The 23,928-nt window shown below is 43.1% G+C and overlaps 1 protein-coding gene across 1 annotated transcript; it reads right to left on the minus strand.

Moving 5' to 3' along the window:
• Nucleotides 1–8,996: 8,996 nt before the first annotated feature.
• On the minus strand, nucleotides 8,997–23,332 carry LOC121536475 (insulin-like growth factor-binding protein 2-B). The gene is made up of 4 exons (XM_041843767.2): nucleotides 22,399–23,332; nucleotides 12,186–12,352; nucleotides 10,700–10,840; nucleotides 8,997–9,400 (listed from the first exon to the last, which is right to left on the minus strand). The coding sequence occupies exons 1-4, from the start codon at nucleotides 22,910–22,912 to the stop codon at nucleotides 9,221–9,223; spliced, it is 1,002 nt and encodes a 333-aa protein (XP_041699701.1). The 5' UTR covers nucleotides 22,913–23,332; the 3' UTR covers nucleotides 8,997–9,220.
• Nucleotides 23,333–23,928: the final 596 nt, after the last annotated feature.

Raw genomic sequence — 23,928 nt, forward strand, 5'->3', positions numbered from 1 at the left:
CACACTGGCACACACACTCCAATAACACACACACACACACACACACACCACTTTAGCCCACTCTGACAAATCAATATACCCCAAAACCACAGGGATTAGTTTCTCTTTGCTTTCAAAGTAGGCCAGCGTCAAACTACCGTGAAATGCAGTACACTACCAGAGGGTACAGAGAGATCTATACAGGAAACTAACAGGAACTGTCAACATCCTCAAAGAACTGGAATCCCCTTAAAACAAAACTAATCCACTCTACGAAATGCTGGAAGACTGGCACCATGTTGGAAGACTGGAACCATGCTGGCAGACTGGCACCATGCTGGAAGACTGGCACCATGCTGGCAGACTGGCACCATGCTGGAAACTGGCACCATGCTGGAAGAATGGCACCATGCTGGGAGACTGGCACCATGTTGGAAGACTGGCACCATGCTGGCAGACTGGCACCATGCTGGAACCATGCTGGCAGACTGGCACCATGCTGGAAGACTGGCTCTATGTTGGAAGACTGGCACCATGCTGGCAGACTGGCACCATGCTGGCACCATGCTGGCAGACTGGCACCATGCTGGAAGACCGGCACCATGCTGGCAGACTGGCACCATGCTGGAAGACTGGCACCATGCTGGAAGAATGGCACCATGCTGGAAGACTGGCACCATGTTGGAAGACTGGCACCATGCTGGCAGACTGGCACCATGCTGGAACCATGCTGGCAGACTGGCACCATGCTGGAAGACTGGCTCCATGTTGGAAGACTGGCACCATGCTGGCAGACTGGCACCATGCTGGAACCATGCTGGCAGACTGGCAACACAGAAGGTCATAAGGTCAATGCCAGTCACAGTCTCATGCGTATGTTACTGTTTTGGCCAGAGGTTCAAAGAGTATGTTTGTCCCGTCTTTCATTGTTTTACTTGGATTTCATTCCATTGATACATTGATATGGTAGGACAAGCCTGTTTGTACTCATATCTCCATTGGGTCAATGGGCTTTTGTATTGGGTATAGTGGTGGTAGGTATGTTAAGGAGCACGCACAGACACTACCAGATATAGTGTGTGCGCCCCACAGGTGTGGAAGTGTACGGTCACCTGCCGACATGGCGTTCATGTTTATTGCCTGCACCACAGAGTAAATAGTCTGAACTTACATTTCTGCCTCCTCGTTATTGGATTGTACTTTCACCACGTCACGGACATAATGTGGCCCATCTAAGACACTCAGTGGTTGGCTGTCAGAATTGTGGACAGAAATCCAGTTCCAGGAGCAAGAGAGCAAGACCCACCTGCTCCCACCAACCCCTTCCCCCTCCCACCAACCCCTCCCTTCCTCCTTCTTCCCCTCCCTCCCTCCCTCCCCCCTCCCTCCCTCCCTCCCTCCCTCCCTCCCCCTCCCCCTCCCCCTCCCCCCTCCCCCCTCCCTCCCTCCCTCCCTCCCCCTCCCTCCCCCCTCCCCCTCCCTCCCTCCCTCCCTCCTCCACCCTCCTCCCTCCCTCCCTCCCTCCCACCTCCCTCCTCCCTCCCTCCCTCCCTCCTCCCTCCCTCCCTCCTCCCACCTCCATCCCTCCCTCCCTCCCTCCCTTCCTCCCTCCCTCCCTCCCCCCTCCCTCCCTCCCTCCCTCCCTCCCTCCCTCCCTCCCTCCCTCCCTCCCTCCCTCCCTCTGCCTAGCAGTGTGTGGACTGGAGGTGTAGCAGCGTTTGAATAGCGAACAGCGTTTGAATCCCTCCCTCCCCCCTCCCTCCCTCCCTCCCTCCCCCTCCCTCCCTCCCTCCCTCCCTCCCTCCCCCCTCCCTCCCTCCCTCGATTCCCACGGGGGGCCAGTATGCAAATGTATGCACTCACTAACTGTAAGTCGCTCTGGATAAGAGTCTCTGCTAAATGACTAAAATGTAAAATGAGTGGACATAGAGAGGGGAGGAGTGGACAGAGAGAAAGGAGGAGTGGAGAGAGAAGGGAGGAGTGGACAGAGAGAGAGAGAGAGAGAGGAGGAGTGGACAGAGAGAGAGGGGAGGAGTGGACAGAGAGAGAGGGGAGGAGTGGACGAAGGGAGGAGTGGACAGACAGACAGACAGACAGAGAGAGTGAAGGAGTGGACAGAGAGAGAAGGGAGGAGTAGAGAGAGAAAGGAGGAGTGGACAGAGGGAGAAGGGAGGAGTAGAGAGAGGAGTGGAGACAGAGATAGTGGGGAGGAGTGGAGACAGAGAGAGAAGGGAGGAGTAGACAGAGAAGGGAGGAGTGGATAGAGACAGAAGGGAGGAGTGGACAGACAGAGAAGGGAGGAGTGGACAGAGGGAGGAGAGGACAGAGAGAGAAGGAAGGGAGGAGGGGACAGAGGGAGGAGAGGACAGAGAGAGAAGGGAGGAGTGGACAGAGAGAGAAGGGAGGAGTGGACAGACAGAGAAGGGAGGAGTGGACAGAGGGAGGAGAGGACAGAGAGAGAAGGAAGGGAGGAGTGGACAGAGGGAGGAGAGGACAGAGAGAGAAGGGAGGAGTGGACAGAGAGAGAAGGGAGGAGTGGACAGAGAGAGAAGGGAGGAAAGGACAGAGAGAGAGAAGGGAGGAGTGGACAGAGAGAGAAGGGAGGAAAGGAGAGAGAGAAGGGAGGAGTGGACAGAGAGAGAAGGGAGGAAAGGAGAGAGAGAAGGGAGGAGTGGACAGAGAGAGAGAAGGGAGGAGTGGACGAAGGGAGGAGTGGACAGAGGGAGAGGGGAGGAGTGGACAGAGAGAGAAGGGAGGAGTGGACAGAGAGAGAAGGGAGGAGTGGACAGAGAGAGAAGGGAGGAGTGGACAGAGGGAGAGGAGTGGACAGAGGGAGGAGAGGACAGAGAGAGAAGGGAGGAGTGGATGGATAGGGTGCAGAAGGTAGATGGATTGGTGAAAGTGAGACAACAGGTGGATGATACAGAGGAAGAGATTGTAGATAACAGAAGAGAGAGAGGGGGGGGAAGAGCTTGGTTGGGTCAATTTTATTCAACAAGAGATGAGATGAAAATATATTAATTAATTGAGGAATCCTCAAAATATTAAAGTTATCTGAACAAAATGTAAAATGACCTAACCTTGTTGAAGGGAGGGGCCTACAGGATACATTCATGCAAAGGCAATTTGGCTGAATGTGTTTTTAGAGTAGAGCTATATCAACAACAAAAATGTGATACTGTACACCAGAAAGAGAAGAGATCAGAAGATATTGTATATTGAAGAAAGGCAAATAACGAACATTTCATTTCCCCTACAGAAATCTCTAAACAATTTGAATTAGCATGAAACAATTTGGTAACACTGTACCTTAAATTGCCCCTACATCCTACCTGTAGTAACAACATTCTAGTTACAGTAATAACAGGGGTAATAGAATTATGCGGTGTAGGTTACTAAGGTAAAGTGTTGCCAACAATTCAAATTAGCATTAGCATGCTGGGGACACAACCACGCACACGCACACGCGAGCAAGCAGGCAGGCAGGCAGGCCCCCACGCACATACATATGCACACATAAGGTAAATACAGTTTTATGAAACCTGCTTTGAGTTGTAGTATAGATAACGTCCTTGCTTGGCTCTCACACCCCTTTTTAGCACCCATTTTTATTTACGCAGGTGATCTCATTGTGATTACAAATATTTTTGGCCCTCTCACATACACATACACATATTGATAGGTTGCACCTCCGTCACTCGGTTGCGTCATGCCATTGTTATGTTCTCAAGCCGCCCTCTGCCGGAGGCATCATAGTGGTGCCCTAAAGTGGTGATAAGCCCAGTCAATCTGGACGAAGGCTAACTACTATTTCGTCTAAATTACACTATAGTGCCTGGTAAAACGATGACATTACTAAAGTAGGCGAACATTTAGTAGGAAACAACTTTGCATCATTGTCAAATTTATTTTAGACAGTTGGTAATGTTGTCATTAGCTAGGAAGCTTCGTCAAAAATAGCTCGCATTGCTAACGTTAGCTAACTAAAATCCGGTGGTCTCCCCTCAATCTTAGCTAGCTAGCTAATGTAATAATGCATCTAAGGTCAATCCGGCAACATCAAAATGGTGACAAAAGGTTTTCCTATTAATTATTTGCCTCCTTATGAAATGTAATTGTATTTCCAAGCCACTGTAATGCACTTTTGATGAAATCTTCATCAGAACTCATTGACAATGCATTGAGTAGAATGCTCAGTCGGGCATCAGTCCAAACCGAATGCTCAAAACAATATTGTGACGAAACATGCAACCCATGAATAAAGACAACAACACCCCACCTATGCATGCACTTAAACAAAAACATGTAAGCTACTGTTAGTTTTTTTTTTTTTTGGGGGGTGGGGGGGACTTTAGTACGTACAGTTGAGGTCGGAAGTTTACATACACCTTTGCCAAATACATTTAAACTCAGTTTTTTCACAATTCCTGACATTTAATCCTAGTAAAAATTCCATTTCTTATGTCAGTTAGGATCAACACTTTATTTTAAGAATGTGAAATGTCAGAATAATAGTAGAGAGAATGATTTATTTCAGCTTTTATTTCTTTCATCACATTCCCAGTGGGTCAGAAGTTTACATACACTCAATTAGTATTTGGTAGCATTGCCTTTAAATTGTTTAACTTGGGTCAAACGTTTCGGGTAGCCTTCCACAAGCTTGCCACAATAAGTTGGGTGAATTTTGGCCCATTCCTCCTGACAGAGCTTGTGTAACTGAGTCAAGTTTGTAGGCCTCCTTGCTCGTACACGCTTTTTCAGTTCTGCCCACAAACTTTCTATAGGATTGAGGTCAGGGCTTTGTGATGGCCACTCCAATACCTTGACTTTGTTGTCCTTAAGCCATTTTGCCACAACTTTGGAAGTATGCTTGGGCTCCAGAGTGGCGCAGCGGTCTAAGGCACTGCATCTCAGTGCTTGAGGCGTCACTACAGACCCCTTTGTTTGATTCCAGGCTGTATCACAACCGGACGTGATTGGGAGTCCCATAGGGCAGCGCACAATTGGCCCAGCGTCTTCCGGGTTTGGCCGGTGTAGGCCGTCATTGTAAATAAGAATTTGTTCTTAACTGACTTGCCTAGTTAAATAAAGGTAAAAAAATAAAAAATGGTCCATTTGGAAGACCCATTTGCGACCAAGCTCCCGACTGATGTCTTGAGATGTTGCTTCAATATATCCACATAATTTTCCTTCCTCATGATACCATCTATTTTGTAAAGTGCACCAGTTCCTCCTGCAGCAAAGCATCCCCACAGCATGATGCTGCCAACCCTGTGCTTCACGGTTGGGATGGTGTTCTTCGGCTTGCAAGCTCCCCCTTTTTCCTCCAAACAGAACGATGGTTCTATTTTTGTTTCAACAGACTAGAGGACATTTCTCAAAAAAGTACGATCTTTGTCCCCATGTGCAGTTGCAAACCGTAGTCTGGCTTTTTTATGGCAGCTTCCTCCTTGCTGAGCATCCTTTCAGGTTATGTCGATATAGGACTCGTTTTACTGTGGATATAGATACTTTTGTAACTGTTTCCTCCAGCATCTTCACAAGGTCCTTTGCTGTTGTTCTGGGATTGATTTGCACTTTTTGCACCAAAGTACGTTCATCTCTAGCAGACAGAACGTGTCTCCTTCCTGAACGGTATGACGGCTGCATGGTCCCATGGTGTTTATACTTGCGTACTATTGTTTGTACAGATGAACTTGTTACCTTCAGGCATTTGGAAATTGCTCCCAAGGATGAACCAGACTTGTGGAGGTCTACAATTCTTTTTCTGAGGTCTTGACTGATTTCTTTTGATTTTCCCATGATGTCAAGCAAAGAGGGACTGAGTTTGAAGGTTGGCCTTGAAATACATCCACAGGTACACCTCCAATTGACTCAAATGATGTCAATTAGCCTATCAGAAGCTTCTAAAGCCATGACATCATTTTCTGGAATTTCCAAGCTGTTTAAAGGCACAGTCAACTTAGTGTATGCAAACCTCTGACCCACTGGAATTGTGAAACAGTGAATTATAAGTGAAATAATCTGTCTGTAAACAATTGTTGGAAAAATTATTACTTGTGTCATGCACAAAGTAGATGTCCTAACCGACATGTCAAAACTATAGTTTGTTAACAAGAAATGTGTGGAGTGGTTGAAAAAAATAGTTTTAATGACTCCAACCTAAGTGTATGTAAACTTCCGACTTCAACTGTATACTGATGTTAGTCAGTATGGGTTACACCTGAGTGTTCAAAATACACTTTTGTGGTAGATTTTCTGTCACTGACATCCACCTTGAAAGTTGCATAACAATAATAAAGCCATGGACTTTAAGTTGTGGAAGACCCTACATGGGAGATGCTACATAAATGTACACTAAGGCGAATCTGCTCTTCATTGCAAAGCATTATGGCATCAGTGGCATCTGGTGATCCAAAAGCAGTAGTCAAAGAGTTGATCGGTACTGTTTTGGTGGAGGGGGAAATCCTCTCTGAGAGAGAGGCTGATGAAAAGGGCGCTACGGGTAGTGGGGTGAGCAAGAGATGGAGCTGGAAGCAAGCCGAATCCAGTCAGGCCATCCTGCAACCTCAACAGTGTTTGATCTTGGTCAAAACAGCCGACTTGTACCACCTTTCAATGAAAAGGAGGTGGACGTATATTTTACTCTGTTTGAGAGGATTGCCACATCCCTAAAATGGCCGCCAGATATTTAGTCACTGCTCCTCCATAGTGTTCTTGTGGGAAAATCTCAGAAAGTGTACGCCACTTTATCTCTCGAGCAGAGTTCAGATTATGACACTGTTAAAGCAGCTATCCTTCGGGCTTACGAGTTGGTCCCAGAGGCATACAGACAACAGTTCGGTAAATTATGAAAGACAGAATCACAAAGCCATGTTGAGTTCGCAAAGGAATAAGGATGTCTTTTTGATCGGTGTTGTGGTTCTCAAGAGGTCAAGGACCTTGAGGATTTAAAGACACTCATACTTCTCGAGCAGTTCAAGAATTGCTTTCACGAAAGGGTTGCTACCTACATTTATGAGCACAATAATCTCACTATTGAGTAAGCTGCAGTTCTTGCAGATGAGTTTGTGTTGACACATAAAACTACCTTCACAAACAAAGCACCCAGTGGTTATCCCTATGCAAAAAGAAATCCAGAGATGTTACCTCCTACTGTAAGATTTTCGTCCTTTTCTAGAGTCCCCAAAGATAAAGATCAGCAGAAAACAGTTTTTTCATATCCACCAGTTTCTCATTACTGCTGTTAGAAAGGACACTTTGTCTCCGTGTCCTAAGTTGAAACAGAAAAATTAGAGAGAGAAAAAAAGCTGTTTCTTCTTGTGGGAGCACTCCAGCCCATTAAGTCTCTGGTTGGGACTGGTGTATCTCCTAAACAAAATTTTGGATCAGGTGTGTATGAACCTTTTGTTTCAGACACGTTCGTGTCTCTGCAGAGTGGCAATGCTTTTAAGCAGCCGGTGAAGATACTGCGAGACACTGGGGCGGCCCAGTCCTTCATTTTGGAGGGTGTTTTGCCTTTGTCTGACACTTCAGCAACAGGTTGCAGTGTGTTAGTAGAAGGCGTGGAGATGGGTTGCACGGAAGTTCATTTGTACAATGTGGAACTCGAGTCTGGTCTTATTTCTGGTTCTGTTGTCATTGGAGTGAGGCCTAGTCTACCGGTGAAGGGGGTCTCATTAATTTTGGGAAACGATTTGGCTGGAGGGAAGGTCGTGCCAAATCCTGTCATTTGTAAGGAACCTGATGGGTTATCAGAAAAGTACCCTTGAGTGTTCCCATAGTGAGCCGTTACGCTATGTCTAAGAAAGTCGCCAGGAGCAAGTCTAGCATTGAGGAGGATGTCAGCGATCCCACCATGGTCCATCTGTCTTTGAAAACCCCAAAGGTGAGCGAGTCTGTAGGAGCACTGAAGGAAGAGAGCTCCCTACAGTTGATACTTTGATGTCTAGGAATCATTTGAATGCTGAACAGAGTTAAGATGATTCCCTCTCCCCTCTTCTTGCTGATGAAGTTCATGTGGGTTACTTTGATGGAGATGGTGGTCTAATGAGGAAATGCCGTTCTCGCACCACTTCTGGGCATGACGATTGGCCCAGTGTGTCTCAAGTTGTCGTTCCAGTTGCGCTTCGACAAGAGATACTGAGGTTGGCTCACGATGGTAGTGTGGCAGGCCATCTTGGGGTCAACAAGACGTATGACCATATCTTGCATAATTTCTTCTGTCCTGTTCTGAAACATGGATGTTGTGGTTTACTGTAAATCCTGTCGCGTTTGCCAGATTACGGGTAATCCGAACCAAGCTGTTGCACCTTTGCAGCCTATTGCTGCTTTTCATAAACATTTCAGCAGGGTTCTGGTGGACTGTGTTGGTCCTTTGCCCAAAGCAAAGAGGGCAATTATAAAAAGAAAGAAAAAAGAAAAAAGTACATAAAAGAGGTGGCTGTTTTGTCTTAATTGTTGACACCCAGTAGACACCATGTTTATACTGGAGAAGGCGACGCATTTAAGTAGCGATGCATTTAAGTTGATTATGTTGTGAAATTAAAGTTGTTTTCTGTTGGTGGTGAGCAAACTTGTCCAACAAAAATATAGGATACATTTGTTGTCTTAAGGGGGAAGGTGTTACAGGTTTTTTCTTTTTCATTTATGTTTTGAGGTTGGACTTTAGCACGTATAGCACGTTAGCATGTAGGGCGCACAGATTGGTGTCACCTCGTTAGTCAGTATGGGTTACACCTGTGCTGGTTGCCATCTCGTTAGTGGGAAGGTGTTTCACCTCTGCTGGACCAGATGCTATTTAACAGTGTCTGGCCCAGTGCTCCAGCTGTCTTGAGAGATGTGGAGGATCAACACCTTTAGTTGGTGCTCCTTATTTGATTTCTAAAAAATTCCTTTGTCTGATCTTCCCTGTTTTTGTTTTGCTTAACTTTTTGGTTTGCTTCCTGTCTGTAAGTTTGATGTGAGTTTTTCTTTTGTTTGCATCTTAGTGGTCAACTTTCAGTGGACACCCCCATGAGTGTCTTCCAGAACCCCTCCTAAAACCCCACCTGTTTTGTTTTGGTTGTTGTCAGTGACTCTTTGTTAGTTCCGCCTTCTGTTTGAGCGACATTTTAGGTTTTCTTGACGGGAACGTAAGAGCTACATTGAAAGTGACCCATGCACATGACAACAATGTCGGCTGTCAGTCAATTTGGACCGTTCCACTGCGGGGGGGTATCTGGGTGTGTGTGAAGGGCTGTTATATCTCTGCCATCTGCAGGACGGCAGTGGGCTGTGTCCCAGTCTCCGTCTCCTGCTCCTCCACATACTGGCTGCAGTTGGGGTCCCCCCGCACCTTGGTAGACTGGGCGATCTGGACACCCGTGAAGGGGTTAACGCACCAGCACTCGCCCCGCTGACCGTGGGTGGACATGTGGCACTGGAACACACAAGGAGAAAAAAGAGAGAAAAAGGTGGGGGTTTAATGAGGCACTGGATACAGTCAGACGGGGCGTTTTCGGGGGCGGGTTGGTGCGACGTAACAGGAGGGCATTTGGATTGGCCGAGATGAGGTGAGATGGATGGGTGGGGCTCTGCCCCCCAATAACAGCCCATCCTCAGGTCATGCCCCCCCCATCCCCCTCTGTCCACCATCCCTCCCCCGCCCCACCATCCCCCATCTGACCCCCTGTGGAGACCCCCCCCTCTACTCCGAGAATGAGGTCATAATTTTACTGCGTGGGACAGGACCCGGGGGATAGGGCCATAGGGGAGGAGAGAGAAATAACCAAAAGTGACAGTTACAGTATTTACGAGAGGAACAAGATAATTACCGATTAAGTGTTGTTGGAGGTGCACTGTTTTTTGAGCCCTGGGAACCGAGGGGTTTTGTCATCAAAACAATGCCCTCTTTTGCCTCTCTCTCTCTGTCTCTGTCTCTGTCTCTGTCTCTGTCTCTCTCTGTCTCGCTCTATCTGTCTGTCTCTCTCTCTCTCTGTCTCTCTCTGTCTGTCTCTCTGTCTCTCTCTCTCTCTCTCTCTCTCTCTCTGTCTGTCTGTCTGTCTCTCTCTCTCTCTCTCTCTCTCTCTCTCTCTATCTCTGTCTCTCTCTCTCTGTCTGTCTCTCTCTCTCTGTCGCTCTCTCTCTCTCTCTCTCTCTCTCTCTCTCTCTCTCTCTCTCTCTCTCTCTCTCTCTCTCTCTCTCTCTCTCTCTCTCTCTCTCTCTCTCTCTCTCGCTTCCCTGTCCTCATTTAACTTCAGACAGATGCGTAGATGCTGTATGTTCAGAATACAAATATGTCATATCATCGTTTTGACCACATTCTAAAAATAATTGGATCCTTCCAGCAACAAAGACAAGCTTGCAGAGGACACTGAGAAAATTCTCATTGGTAATGATTGTTTTGACTGGTGACTGGCGTAGTGTGTAAATCTTTCCAATGCCTGACTACAGTCTGTCTGCAAACAGTTGCATTACCTTGTAACTCTGTTGAAAACATCACCCTGTTTCTCGGGCATGTGTGAGGGCGGGGGGTATGGGGGCATACTTTTCTGCTGGGCCTCTACCGTGTGTGTGTGGGTGTGTGTGTGTGCACTGGCATATGTGTGCGTGTGGATTATTATTTTTTTATCACCACAACATTGTTTTGCTTCAACCATATTCAGTTGACCCCTTTACCAGTTTGAGTTGAGTTAATAAGGATACATTGCATTATCCATATCAATGATTTGAGACTCACCTGTTTGAGATTGTACTGGCCCATCCTGTCACAGTTGGGGAATTTGAGTTGGTACAGATTCTCAACTGGTCCCCTGTTGTCATGGAAGCTCATCTTGGAGATCTCCTCCAGCACCTTGTCCAGCTCCTGTTGACAAGGGCTCTGAAAAGCACCAACCAAATACAACAGTTCAGAAATGGACCAGCACCAGGCAGGCCTACTGTAGCATATTATGGTATGTTATGGCAGCAAGTTGTCTCCCGGACTGTTGAACTTACAGACATTCAAGTCAGCACCATCCAGTAAATAAATGATTGCATTGTATGACAGGTGCCCAGTGTAACAGAGCTGATGGCTAAGGGGTTTGTATGACAGGTGCCCAGAGTAACATAGCTGATGGCTAAGGGGTTTGTATGACAGGTGCCCAGAGTAACATAGCTGATGGCTAAGGGGTTTGTATGACAGGTGCCCAGAGTAACATAGCTGATGGCTAAGGGGTTTGTATGACAGGTGCCCAGAGTAACAGAGCTGATGGCTAAGGGGTTTGTATGACAGGTGCCCAGAGTAACATAGCTGATGGCTAAGGGGTTTGTATGACAGGTGCCCAGAGTAACAGAGCTGATGGCTGAAGGTTTGTATGACAGGTGCCCAGAGTAACAGAGCTGATGGCTGAAGGTTTGCTGACCTATTCTATATTGTACAGTAGTGTATCTGACAGGCATCACAGTGGGTCAAAGTGTGACGGCTTGGCCTGGGAGGAGAGTGGCGCATGGCCTGCCAGGGATCCTATCTGGATCTTACAATACCATATGGATGCAAAGTATTCACACATTCTGTTGAGGGAAGAAGGATGTAGAAAAATCAGACTCCTCTAAATTTAGCAAGTCTTCTAATCTCTAGTTGGAGGAAACAATGATCTCACTATCTACCTCATACTGTAAACTCACGGAAACAGAAAACCCATCTTAACCATTCCAGCAAACCCCATGCTGTAGAAATACCCACAACTTGGCTCTGGTATTTCTACTTTGGAATAGAAATTGATTGATGGTCAAAATACTGCCAATATTTGACTGTATTTCACAACAGTTATATCAATTGCAGTATTAAAAGAAATAGGGACAAATGAATCAGAACAATTCATGTGAATAAATAACAACCTGTGTGAGCACGCACGCGTGTCCAGACGAGGGCACCGCCGTACCAAATACCATGCCAACCAGGGTCACCCGTGACCCCTGCATTAAGGCCAGTATTCAATCAATGGCAGATAGTGAATTTACAAATAACACTTTCTGAACTGTGATCAACTTACACAGCAGTATGTTTAGGGAGGCTCCTATAGCACAGTTCTAGAATCAGTTAACTCTACCAAAATCCAACCATTAAAGCTAAACTATGTAGTTCCATAATACTAATGCTCAATACGTTTCTGAACTGTATCTCTCGAATAGCAGATGTGAACAAAGACTTATTTTCTTTCTTATTGTAATGGTTTTTTCCTGACCTGCGTGGGCCGCAGGGTCCTAGGTTCCTCGGGACAGTTGTTGCTCTTCATCTTGGTCTTGAGCTCGTTCTGGGCCTGCCTCATGGCCAGCTCTTTGGACCACATCCAGGGCCTGCCATCTTTGGTCGGCTTCTTCTGAGGGGGGCCCTCAGTGCCCTGCAGCGCCACTATAGATCGCACACACAAAAAGGCTTAGTTCAGTGCCTTCAGAAAGTATTCACGCCCCTTGTAATTTTGTTGTTACATCCTGAATTTAAAATGGATAAAATTGCGATTTTTATTGTCACACAATACCCCATAATGTCAAAGTGGAATTATGGTTTTAGAAAATGTTACCTTTTAATAAAAAATGAAAAGCTGAAATGTCTTGAGTCAATAAATATTCAACCCCTTTGTTGTGCCAAGCCTAATTAAGTTCAGGAGTAAACATTTGCTTAACAAGTCACATAATAACTTGCATGGACTCACTCTGTGTGCAATAATAGTGTTTAACCTTTTATGGATCGGACCCCTTTTTTCAATTTTTGCCTAAAATGACATACCCAAATCTAACTGCCTGTAGCTCAGGACCTGAAGCAAGGATATGCATATTCATTCATACCATTTGAAAGGAAACACTTTGAAGTTTGTGGAAATGTGAAATTAATGTAAGAGAATATAACACATTAGATCTGGTAAAATAGAATACAAATAAAAACCATGTGTTTTCTCATTTTCTTTTTGTTCCATCTTTGAAATGCAAGAGAAAGGCCACAATATAATATTGCAGTTTAGGCGCAATTTAGATTTTGGCCACTAGATGGAAGCAGTGTGTGTGCAACGTTTCAGATTGATCCAGTGAAGCATAGCAATTTTTATTTATTTATTTTATTTCACCTTTATTTAACCAGGTAAGCCAGTTGAGAACAAGTTCTCATTTACAACTGCAACCTGGCCAAGATAAAGCAAAGCAGTGCGATAAAAACAACAACAACACAGAGTTACATATGAAATAAACAAAACGTACAGTCAATAACACAATAACGCAATACTGGACTATTTTGTATCAAGTCTGCCCAAATGTGCCGAATTGGTCAATTGATACATTTTCAAGTACATAACTATAGAGGACGTACAAAAAATGATATGGTAATACAACATTTACGTTTACACACTCCCAGGAATGTCTTATCCTTAATAGGTTAATTACACTTTGGATGGTGTATCAATACACCCAGTCACTACAAAGATACAGGCGTCCTTCCTAACTCAGTTGCCGGAGAGGAAGGAAACCGCTCAGGGATGTCAGGACCATGAGGCCAATGGTGACTTTAAAACAGTTACAGAGTTTAAGGTCTGTGGTAGGAGAAAACTGAGGATGGATCAACAACATTGTAGTTACTCCACAATATTAACCTAACTGACAGAGTGAAAAGAAGGACGCCTGTACAGACAAAAAAATATTCCAAAACATGCATCCTGTTTGCAACAAGGCACTAAAGTAATACTGCAAAACATTTGGCAAAGCAATTAACTTTTTGTCCTGAATACAAAGTGTTATGTTTGGGGTAAATCCAACACAACACATTACTGAGTACCCCTCTCCATATTTGCAAGCATAGTGGTGGCTGCATCATGTTATGGGTATGCATGTAATTGTTAAGGACTGGGGAATTTTTCGGGATAAAAAATAAACGGAATGGAGCTAAGCACAGCAAAATCCTAGAGGAAAACCTGGTTCAGTCTGCTTTCTACCAGACACTGGGAGATTAATTCACCTTTCAGCAGGACAATAACCTAAAACACAAGGCTACACTGGAGTTTCTTACCAAGAAGACCGTGAATGTTCCTGAGTGGCCGAGTTACAGTTTTGACTTAAATCTACTTGAAAATCTATGGCAAGACCTGAAAATGGTTGTCTGGCAATGATCAACAACCAATTTGACAGAGCTTGAAGGATGTTGAAAAGAATAATGGGCAAATGTTACACAATTCAGGTGTGGAAAGCTCTTAGAGACTTACCCAGAAAGACTCACAGCTGCAATCGCTGCAAAAGGTGCTTCTAAAAGTATTGACTCAGGGTTGTGAATACTTATCTAAATGAGAGTTCTGTATTTCATTTTCAATAAATTTGGAAACATTTCAAAAAATATGTTTTCACTTTGTCATTATGGGGTGAGGAAAAAAATCTATTTAATCAATTTTGAATTAAGATTGTAACACAACAAAATGTGGAATAAATCAAGGGTTATGAATATTTTCTGAAGGCACTGTATATGCAAAGAATACAAAGCAAGGACATCTGCACATAACAAGTTTATATGCACCGGGAACTCGTTCCAAACAAGGAAGGTGACTGCTGAATAAATGTTTTCCTGTATAGGCTCTCAGGTTTGCAGAACACATAATCTGTTTTCTTAGCTCCTATTCATGCCCTTAAGTCAAGCAAAACTGGATCTGTGCCCTAAAACAATGGATGATGTGAATGAGTTCACACACACACTCACTCACAGGTCTATGCTCTCCTTTAATCACAAGGGAGCTATTAAAGCACTGTGTTTCCAATGACAGGTTTCTGTAAACAATGTGTTCTTCAGAAGACAAAGGTGAACATGGGCACCGTCCTGCTGGTATGTGTCTCACACCCTGATGTCACTTCTCCTGCTGGGCAGTAAGTGTCAGAAGTGGACTATAGTCTCATCGGCAACAGTGTGTGCTACTACAGGTTGTAAATAATGGTGCCTAAGCTCGGTTGTGCTGTTGAAGTCACAGCCCTCTGCCCATATACAAGCCTCTGCCTGCGTGAGATCGAACCATCCTGCCTATGTTTTACTTCCATCTGTACATAATATCCCATTTAGCAGACGCTTTTATCCAAAGCGACTTACAGTCATGCGTGCATACATTTTTGTGTACGGGTGGTCCCGGGGATCGAACCCACTACCTTGGCGTTACAAGCGCCGTGCTCTACCAGCTGAGCTACAGAGGACCACTACATAAATCAATTATGGTGGATGAAGTGCCAATCTATGTTTGCTCCACTTGACATTTTACCATCTTTGGTCATGCCTAATCTGTATTACCACATGGTCAAGCTGTGTCATGCTGTCCCAGTTACACTGTGTCATGCTGGCCCAGTTACACTGTGTTATGCTGGTCCAGTTACACTGTGTCATGCTGGCCCAGTTACACTGTCTTTCAAACTAGCCTTTTGCAGGATCGCTCGGCTTACTAAAACGAGGCTGAATTGGCCCAACAATGCAGTTTTGGAGGGTTCAATATTCCACAATATCTCCATTCTGATGTTATTACACTCATTTCCCAATCACTTTTTGAAACCCATAAACTCTGTTTATAACTCAGCTGAATGTTGTTATTCTTATAGAGAACACTGGTGACGAATTGTTGACTAAGTAGCGGAACATCGCGGGAAGCGAGCACAGAATAGTATGGAAGCACTTTTAGCCTGGTTTTCTTGCTGAGTAAGGACTTTCTGCCTGCCTTCTCAGGGGAGGTGAACTACCTGCCGGGGGCACTGTGTGAGCGTGTGTGTGTCTCGCTCCACTAACTCTGTAATTAGGGAGGCACAAACTGAGGAGTATGGCTTTGAGACATTAAATCACTCCCGGGAGGGAGAGCAACCCAATGACTCGACAAAGGTATTCATACAGAGTACAGTGACCCTGCCTGAGTGGCAGAGAGAGAGAGAGAGAGAGAGAGAGAGAGAGAGAGAGAGAGAGAGAGAGAGAGAGAGAGAGAGAGAGAGAGAGAGAGAGAGAGAGAGAGAGAGAGAGAGAGAGAGAGAGAGAGAGAGAGAGAGAGAGAGAGAGAGAGAGAGAGAGAGAGAGAGAGAGAGAGAGAGAGAGTTTATATCTAGTTTTGTTTTGACTTCACTCAGTATACTTCTCCTCAGGCTGTATCAGGGACGGCTGACTGACTCAGGTTAAAATGTCCTCAGCAGTAGAGAGTACAGAGTTCTGGCAGTCCAAATAAAGGTGACCCAGATTCAATGCTAACGTGCACTGTGGCAGAAGCTGTTGAAAATACACTTTTCACAAGAAATATACATGTTTCAGCCAACAGCCGTCAGCTTGTTAGAGTCACTTTGCAACACTAGTGGTGATCCAATCTTGGCCATAGAAACTGCATCTTACCTATGGAAAGTAGTCTGAACTGAGGCTTTGTGAATGCTATTGGGCACACTTTCACTGTTCAAATCAGCAATATACTAAAAATGAGTAATATACAGTATTTACAATGTCACTTACAATGTTAGTGTTTTTTGGATAGTGGTTGTCATTTACAGTAGAACTGTGCTCTCAAAATGTGGTAACTACAGTATGTTCCAAATAACACCTTTCTTGTCTGCCAAGGAAATGTATTAGGCTACACTCGAGGCTAAACCACTTCAAACAAGTTCAATAATTGAATAGGTTTTGTCTAGCCAAGAAGCCTAAACATTAGATGAGTTGCTTCTTCTTCCAACTCTTCAAAGTCAAAAGTCCAGAAGTGTTGTATTTGATGACCTAGCAATTATTCCAAAGGGAAGGAGAGGCATGGCTGTCGTATGTGTCAATTGCAACGTGGCTTACTTATGCTAAAAAAAACGTGCAATAAATCACAGGTAGTTCACAAAGAGTCACACAAAGTTCTCCTCATGGAATAGCAATGATGTGCCTAACCTTGTCCCCGGGCTAATTGTGCATATGAGCCTGGAACACCAATGAATAAAAAATTGACCTTTGTGGGAGTGAACTTAAGTTTTTGTCATTGTTTGAACTTAGTGAATAACACGACTGCGAATCAGAAACGTGTGGGGTGAAAGCAAAAACATTTCCCAGAGAGGCTGAACTCTAGCTAGCTACCATCTAGCTAGCTAACGTAATATAGCAGCCTTGCTGGTTATACATCATCCAAATATGTGATCAGTATGTGCTGCACTTGTTGGGAAAACTAACAACCCCAATAAAAACGACAGAATGGACTCAAACAGCAAGCTACATTTTATGAAATCTCCACGTTGCATCAGACGAGTGCAGACAAGGCGAACATAAACAGACATACACAAGACATGGGAGGTGTTGTGGGAGATGATTGATGAGAGGTAAGCTAATGGATATGCATCTGGACTTTCTCCCTGACTTTCTATTAGCGTCTGGACTTTTTACAGAACCTTCCACTGGCCCAATCAAGGCCATGTTTTAAACTTTGGCCTACCAGACCTTCTGAGTATTGGGAGGAAGTCTGATGAACAAGATTAGGATATGCTTAACTTGGCTAACTTATGCAAATAAGATGCTAACACTGTTTTGCGACTATTGTGAGCTATGCCTTTAAAACATACAGTATTTGATTCGTTTAGAAAAGCACCTTTTTCAACTAGTTTCCATCCTGTTTTGACCTCTAAACAGTTCAGAATTCTCCAGGCCCATAGCTTCTCCTTTCAGAACAGGTTCAACGTAATGGCATTTCATTAAGGAGAACATCAGCTGATCGCCTTCCTGGAAAAAGGGAGGTCCTTTATCCTCCTGAGGGGAGCGTCTTCAGGGTCACATGTACTAACATGCAGCTTCCACCCAGAGCACTCCATCCTTCTCTATCTTTATCTCTCGCTCTGTCACACACACACACACACACACAGTAATTAAGCACCTGTAGAGGGGTGTGAGCACACCATTACCTGCACGGCGACAAGGAGACAACGCAGTGAGAGGAGGAGAAAGAGAGATAATAGAGATACAAAAAGACATAACAGATTTAGGGTCACAAAGAGAGGGTATGTTACTGGAAACTTTCTAAGTTTACCAGTAAACTACCAGAATTGTTGTATCTTTAAAGGATTTTATGTAATTTATCACAAGACATCTAGTGGCCCGGTTAGGTACTTCAGATTATCACAGGTGTCTGTAATAAATTCTGTCCCTCTGTGTGGCTTTATTACACGTAAAATATATATGAAATAATTAAAGAAGACGATTTTAAAATAAAAAATAGAATGGCGAAGCTGTAAAACATTATCGTAAATATAAACCATCAACTTAGTGAATACCGTTGGTGTTTCCTTTATACATTTATTTTTATTTTTACAAAGGTATCTATTTTACTATGCCAATATGTAAAGTTGAAGTCGGAAGTTTACATACACTTAGGTTGGAGTCATTAAAACTCACTTTTCAACCACTCCACAAATTTCTTGTTAACAAACTATAGTTTTGGCAAGTCGGTTAGGACATCTACTTTGTGCATGACACAAGTAATTTTTCCAACAATTGTTTACAGACAGATTATTTCACTTATAATTCACTGTATCACAATTTCAGTGGGAAAAAGTATCTATATCCACAGTAAAACGAGTCCTATATCGACATAACCTGAAAGGCCGCTCAGCAAGGAAGAAGCCACTGCTCCAAAACCGCCATAAAAAAGCCAGACTACGGTTTGCAACTGCACATGGGGACAAAGATCGTACTTTTTGGAGAAATGTCCTCTGGTCTGATGAAACAAAAACAGAACTGTTTGGCCATAATGACCATCGTTATGTTTGGAGGAAAAAGGGTGCTTGCAAGCCGAAGAACACCATCCCAACCGTGAAGCACGGGGGTGGCAGCATCATGCTGTGGGGGTGCTTTGCTGCAGGAGGAACTGGTGCACTTTACAAAATAGATAGTATCATGAGGAAGGAAAATTATGTGGATATATTGAAGCAAAATCTCAAGACATCAGTCATGAAGTTAAAGCTTGGTCGCAAATGGGTCTTCCAAATGGACAATGACCCTAAGTATACTTTCAAAGTTGTGGCAAAATGGCTTAAGGACAACAAAGTCAAGGTATTGGAGTGGCCATCACAAAGCCCTGACCTCAATCCTATAGAAAATGTGTGGACAGAACTGAAAAAGAGCGTGCGAGCAAGGAGGCCTAAAAACCTGACTCAGTTACACCAGCACTGTCTGGAGGAATGGGCCAAAATTCACCCAACTTATTGTGGGAAGCTTGTGGAAGGCTACCTGAAACATTTGACCCAAGTTAAACAATTTAAAGGCAATCCTACCAAATACTAATTGAGTTTATGTAAACTTCTGACCCACTGGGAATGTGATGAAAGAAATAAAACCTGAAATAAATAATTCTCTCTACTATTATTCTGACATTTCACATTCTTAAAATAAAGTGTTGATCCTAACTGACCTAAGACACATAATTTTTACTAGGATTAAATGTCAGGAATTGTGAAAAACAGAGTTCTTAAATGTATTTGGCTAGGGTGTATGTAAACTTCCAACTTCAACTGTATTTCTTGTCAATGGTTTGGCGTCAAACTTGTGGCAGTTGTGAAGAAAGTCAATTTTTGGAAGAGTTGCAGAGTTATTTAAAAATAATAATCCCGTTGATGATATGCTTTTTAAATTAATTAGGCCATTTTATCTTCAACCATCAATCTATTAGAAACTCATGGACAACATGGACACAAATATCATAAATTAATACTATATATGAATACATGTTTTAAAAGTCATTCAAGTATAAATGATCAAAGATACGATAGATTGCCATAGATTTTCTGTTAATTACCAAAAGTACTGAAGTTTCTGGTAACTTGAGTATATTAGCGGTAATTTTGCAACCCTAAACAGACTTATAGTCAGACATCAGTCATGGAGCGAAGATAGAAACATGGAGTTGATTGCCACTATTAACTCTTCCCAATCTGGGAATGTTTTTGTGTCAGAACCCAGTGTCTTTGAGAGACTGAATGTAGCTCCAGCCTGTGCAATGTGCACTCAGGCAGGTGAGGACAACGGTTCAAATATCCATCCAAGCACATAATCCCTTTAAAGTGATGAGTGAAACCATTGAGTTAAGGGTGTGCTGTATGTACTTTCAAGTTGTTTTGCATGTATTGGGGGACGAAAGCACATTGTGCATGAGTTCATACAGCTCTTCACATTGCTCCAATATGTGATGTCATGCCAATAACAGCAACTGTTATCAAACAAACACACGATGGAGGGAGATGGATGGATGGATGGATGGATGGAGGGTGAAAGGCGGAAAACTCTGTGTGGGTGTATGACGTGCTACCTAATTAATGAGAATGTAGAGAGCCCCAAGGTGGTAGATCTGGGACAATTCCCCTCAATTACAAGACAACTTGGCACCTGATAGCACCTCTGTACTCTTGACTGGCTCATGAAATGGAAATCTGATGTGAAGGGTATGCTGTATGTGAGATGGCACAGAGTTACTGCCAGCAGTATTAATGTTTGACCTGTGCTCTGGGAACTAAAAAATGGGGGAAATTGTTAAACATTTACTTTCCGTTAAAAAAATCGGAGAAATGGGGTCAGCCAAACATGGTTAGCAGTTCGACAAAATGTATATACTAATTGATAGAAAAAAACTATATTCTTGGAAAAAATGTTTAAAAAAGGTATAATCTTTGTAAATCATATCATAAATAGGACTGGTGGAGTTATGTCACACATGCAGCTAACAAAAATATATGGAAATGTCTGCTCTACTCAAAATTACAACAAACTAATTGCAGCATTACCGCAAAAATGGAAGAGGCATGTGGAAGGGGGAGAAAGGAAGGAACTTGTCTGTCAACCGCGCATTAAAGACCAAAATTGGCTACAGAAAATTGTGATAAATAAAAAAGTAGACCAGTTTCATTTAAGGACCAAAAAATGGACAGCTGTGCCATATAGATTGCAAAATAGTTGGGAAGAGATTTTCGATGTACCGATTCCATGGCACATGGTTTTATGAACTGATACACAAAACCACGCTGGATTCAAAACATAGAGCTTTTCAATTTAAATTATTACATTAAATTCTTGCAACCAATATAATGTTATATATATATGGGGGATACAACGATCCCAGCTCTGCAGATTTTGCTGCGAAGAGACAGAATCATTAGATCATTTTGTTTTGGTACTGTCCATATGTAGCTTGTGTTTAGTTGCAAGTTCAGGAATGGCTGAAGAATTGCAACATTTACCTGGAGCTAACCATGCAAATAGCACTGCTGGGTGATCTGAAAAGTCATAGTCAATCAATTAATAATATAATAATACTTTTAGCAAAAATGTTTATCTTTAATTTACAATCTGTAGAATCTATGAGAATAGAAAGGTTCAGAACTTTTGTGAAACATCACAGCACAGTTGAAAAAAATATGGCAAATAGTAATCAAAACTTGATGGTGTTCAGAGATAGATATTTCTTTATATATTTTCCTTTATTATTTTGCCCTAAACCTACCATCCCTCCCCTAATTGGAGTAAACTAATGGACAACAACTCTTAGGCCTCTACTTCCAGTTTATACATACTATACATATACATATATATATATATATATACTTATACATACTATATACATTTTACGGACACATTATAGTTGACAATAGTCAATAGTAATCTTTTATCTGTTTTCAGTTCCATCCTCCAATCAACCATTTTTTTTTTTAATGGCGGAATGGAAATGACAATTACATTGATGGAAGCCACAATCTATCTGCAATATTAAAGCTGATCTACCCCGTAATAGAAAAGGAAAAAGATAAAAGAAAGCAGTTTGACAAAAAGAAATTAGCTCGTTTTCCCTCAAAGATCAATAGCATTTGGATCTACCAGTTAGTCGTCCAAACATACCACGGATGTCAACATTTATTCCCAGAAATCAATAGTGACCGATTTGAACAGATATTTTTGTTTGGAGAAACAAAATACATGTTTTGCCAGGTGCCATTTACACCTAATGAAGGAATTGTTGCGTGCTGATTAATAATACAAGTCATAAAAAAAGACAATAGATATATTGCTGATCTATTTATAATAGAAACACACAGAGAAACAATATATATTCAGTATGATACCAGCTTATAACATTCAGCAGATGCCATGCACTTTCATTGTGTGGACAATTAAATAACTTGCACCGTATGTTTTGGTTAATCATGTCACATGACCTGGATTTTAACCTTTATTTAAAGCATTTTCATCAAACTGTCACCTTTAGTTTTTTATATCAGATGGTTCAGCACCATCCTCAGACAAATGCTTTAATCTTTTGTCTAATTCTCATTTCTGGAAAAGGCTTAAAATAAAGGTTAAAATCCAGGTCATGTGACATGATTAACCAAAACACAGGGCCCTATGTATAATACAGAATACTTGTTAACCTACATGAATGATAACCTTCTCTTAGTGACAGTCTAGTTACTTACTACTCGTGTCCTGGTGCTCTTGAGTGCGGTTGGGTAGCGGGTCCACTTTGTGTGAGCATCGCCCTAACCCCTGAACCAGCTGGTCCAAGGGCAATTCTGAATCTGCAGTGGGATAACAACGCAGCCCTGTGGAACACCTCGGTGTGTAGACGCCACATAATTCGCCTTCTAACCGGGCACATACCGGACAGCAGCCGCAGGCGGGCTCCCTGACTATCTCAGTACAGTTGGTGGCGAGCTTAGGACATGCAGCTTGGCGCTCCGCAGTGCAGCTCGGACAATGGAATACCAAGTCCCCGAGCAATAGCCCCGGCAGAACAAGTAACGTAAGCAGCAGCAAACCACAGCCAAAATATAGCACCATTCTGCCTCTAGCTGTACTGTTTATTAAAGAGCAACATGCAAAGATAAGGATGTAAACTTTGTGTCCAACAGGGCAACTGTCAACTGTGTTAGCATAGCAAACAGGAGAGAGACCCAGTGGTGCAATCTGCAGGGTCCTATCAACTGTCATGTTTCTGATAGTGTATGTCAAAAAGGCAGGTAACTACATGTAGGTTGTAGTGAGTTGTCCCTTGCATAACCTTAGCGTGCAGTGGATAACAAATGATTGAAGGAACAAATTGTACAATGTCAATATTTGAATAATGATGTGCTTCTATAATAGCAAGAGCCTGCAGTGTGCTGTCTATTGATGTTATTACTAATAAGAAAATGTTATATTTTATCTTAGGCTGCACTGCTGTCCCGAGTGAAAAAGTATCCTAAGCATACATACATCCGATTCAGCCATTATGATCAAGATCATTTTCCAGGGGAATATTACAGCGTGTGCCAGAGTGTCTCTGACATGACCACTCCAATTCTCGCATGTCCATTGACACTTAATTAAAGCTGTGCCCTTGGACCAAAACGCCTCTCCCTCCCCAGTACGTCCCATTTGATTTCTTGGTAGCGAGTAGCGGTTGTTGTGCTTATCCACCAAACAGGCTTCTGTAAACCCATGCAGGGTGTCTGTATCTTTTGACCACAGCGGAGAGCAATGGTTGTTGACTCAAGGAGGCCAAAGATAGCACGGGTGTGTGTGTGTATATATATATATATATATATATATATATATATATATATATATATATATGGTCAGCAGGTTGCCTACCTGGACTTAATTGTGAAGTGAAGGAGGATAAAGTTAAGAAGCTAGTTTGGATAGAGATTTCTATTTATGTAGAACCTTATACCACTTATTAAAAAGCAACTTATCAACACACAGTCCATTAATTAGACTTGATGACTATCCAAAAGGATTCACAATATGCTATATAGATCTCTCAAACATCTACGGTATGAAACTAAATGTAATTTATCCATGAAAACATAAACTTTCACATGACAAGCAAGGCAACTCTGTAGCTGGGAGCCAATGAGACATCAGCATTGAGGGCTCAAAGAATCCTTTGGGAGGTTACGCCATTTGTTATAGTTGAGTATCTTAATGACCAGTATTGTCGCTGCAAAATAATCCTGCATCAA

This window comes from Coregonus clupeaformis, chromosome 23 (genome assembly GCF_020615455.1).
Source record: "Coregonus clupeaformis isolate EN_2021a chromosome 23, ASM2061545v1, whole genome shotgun sequence".
Classification (NCBI taxonomy): domain Eukaryota; kingdom Metazoa; phylum Chordata; class Actinopteri; order Salmoniformes; family Salmonidae; genus Coregonus; species Coregonus clupeaformis.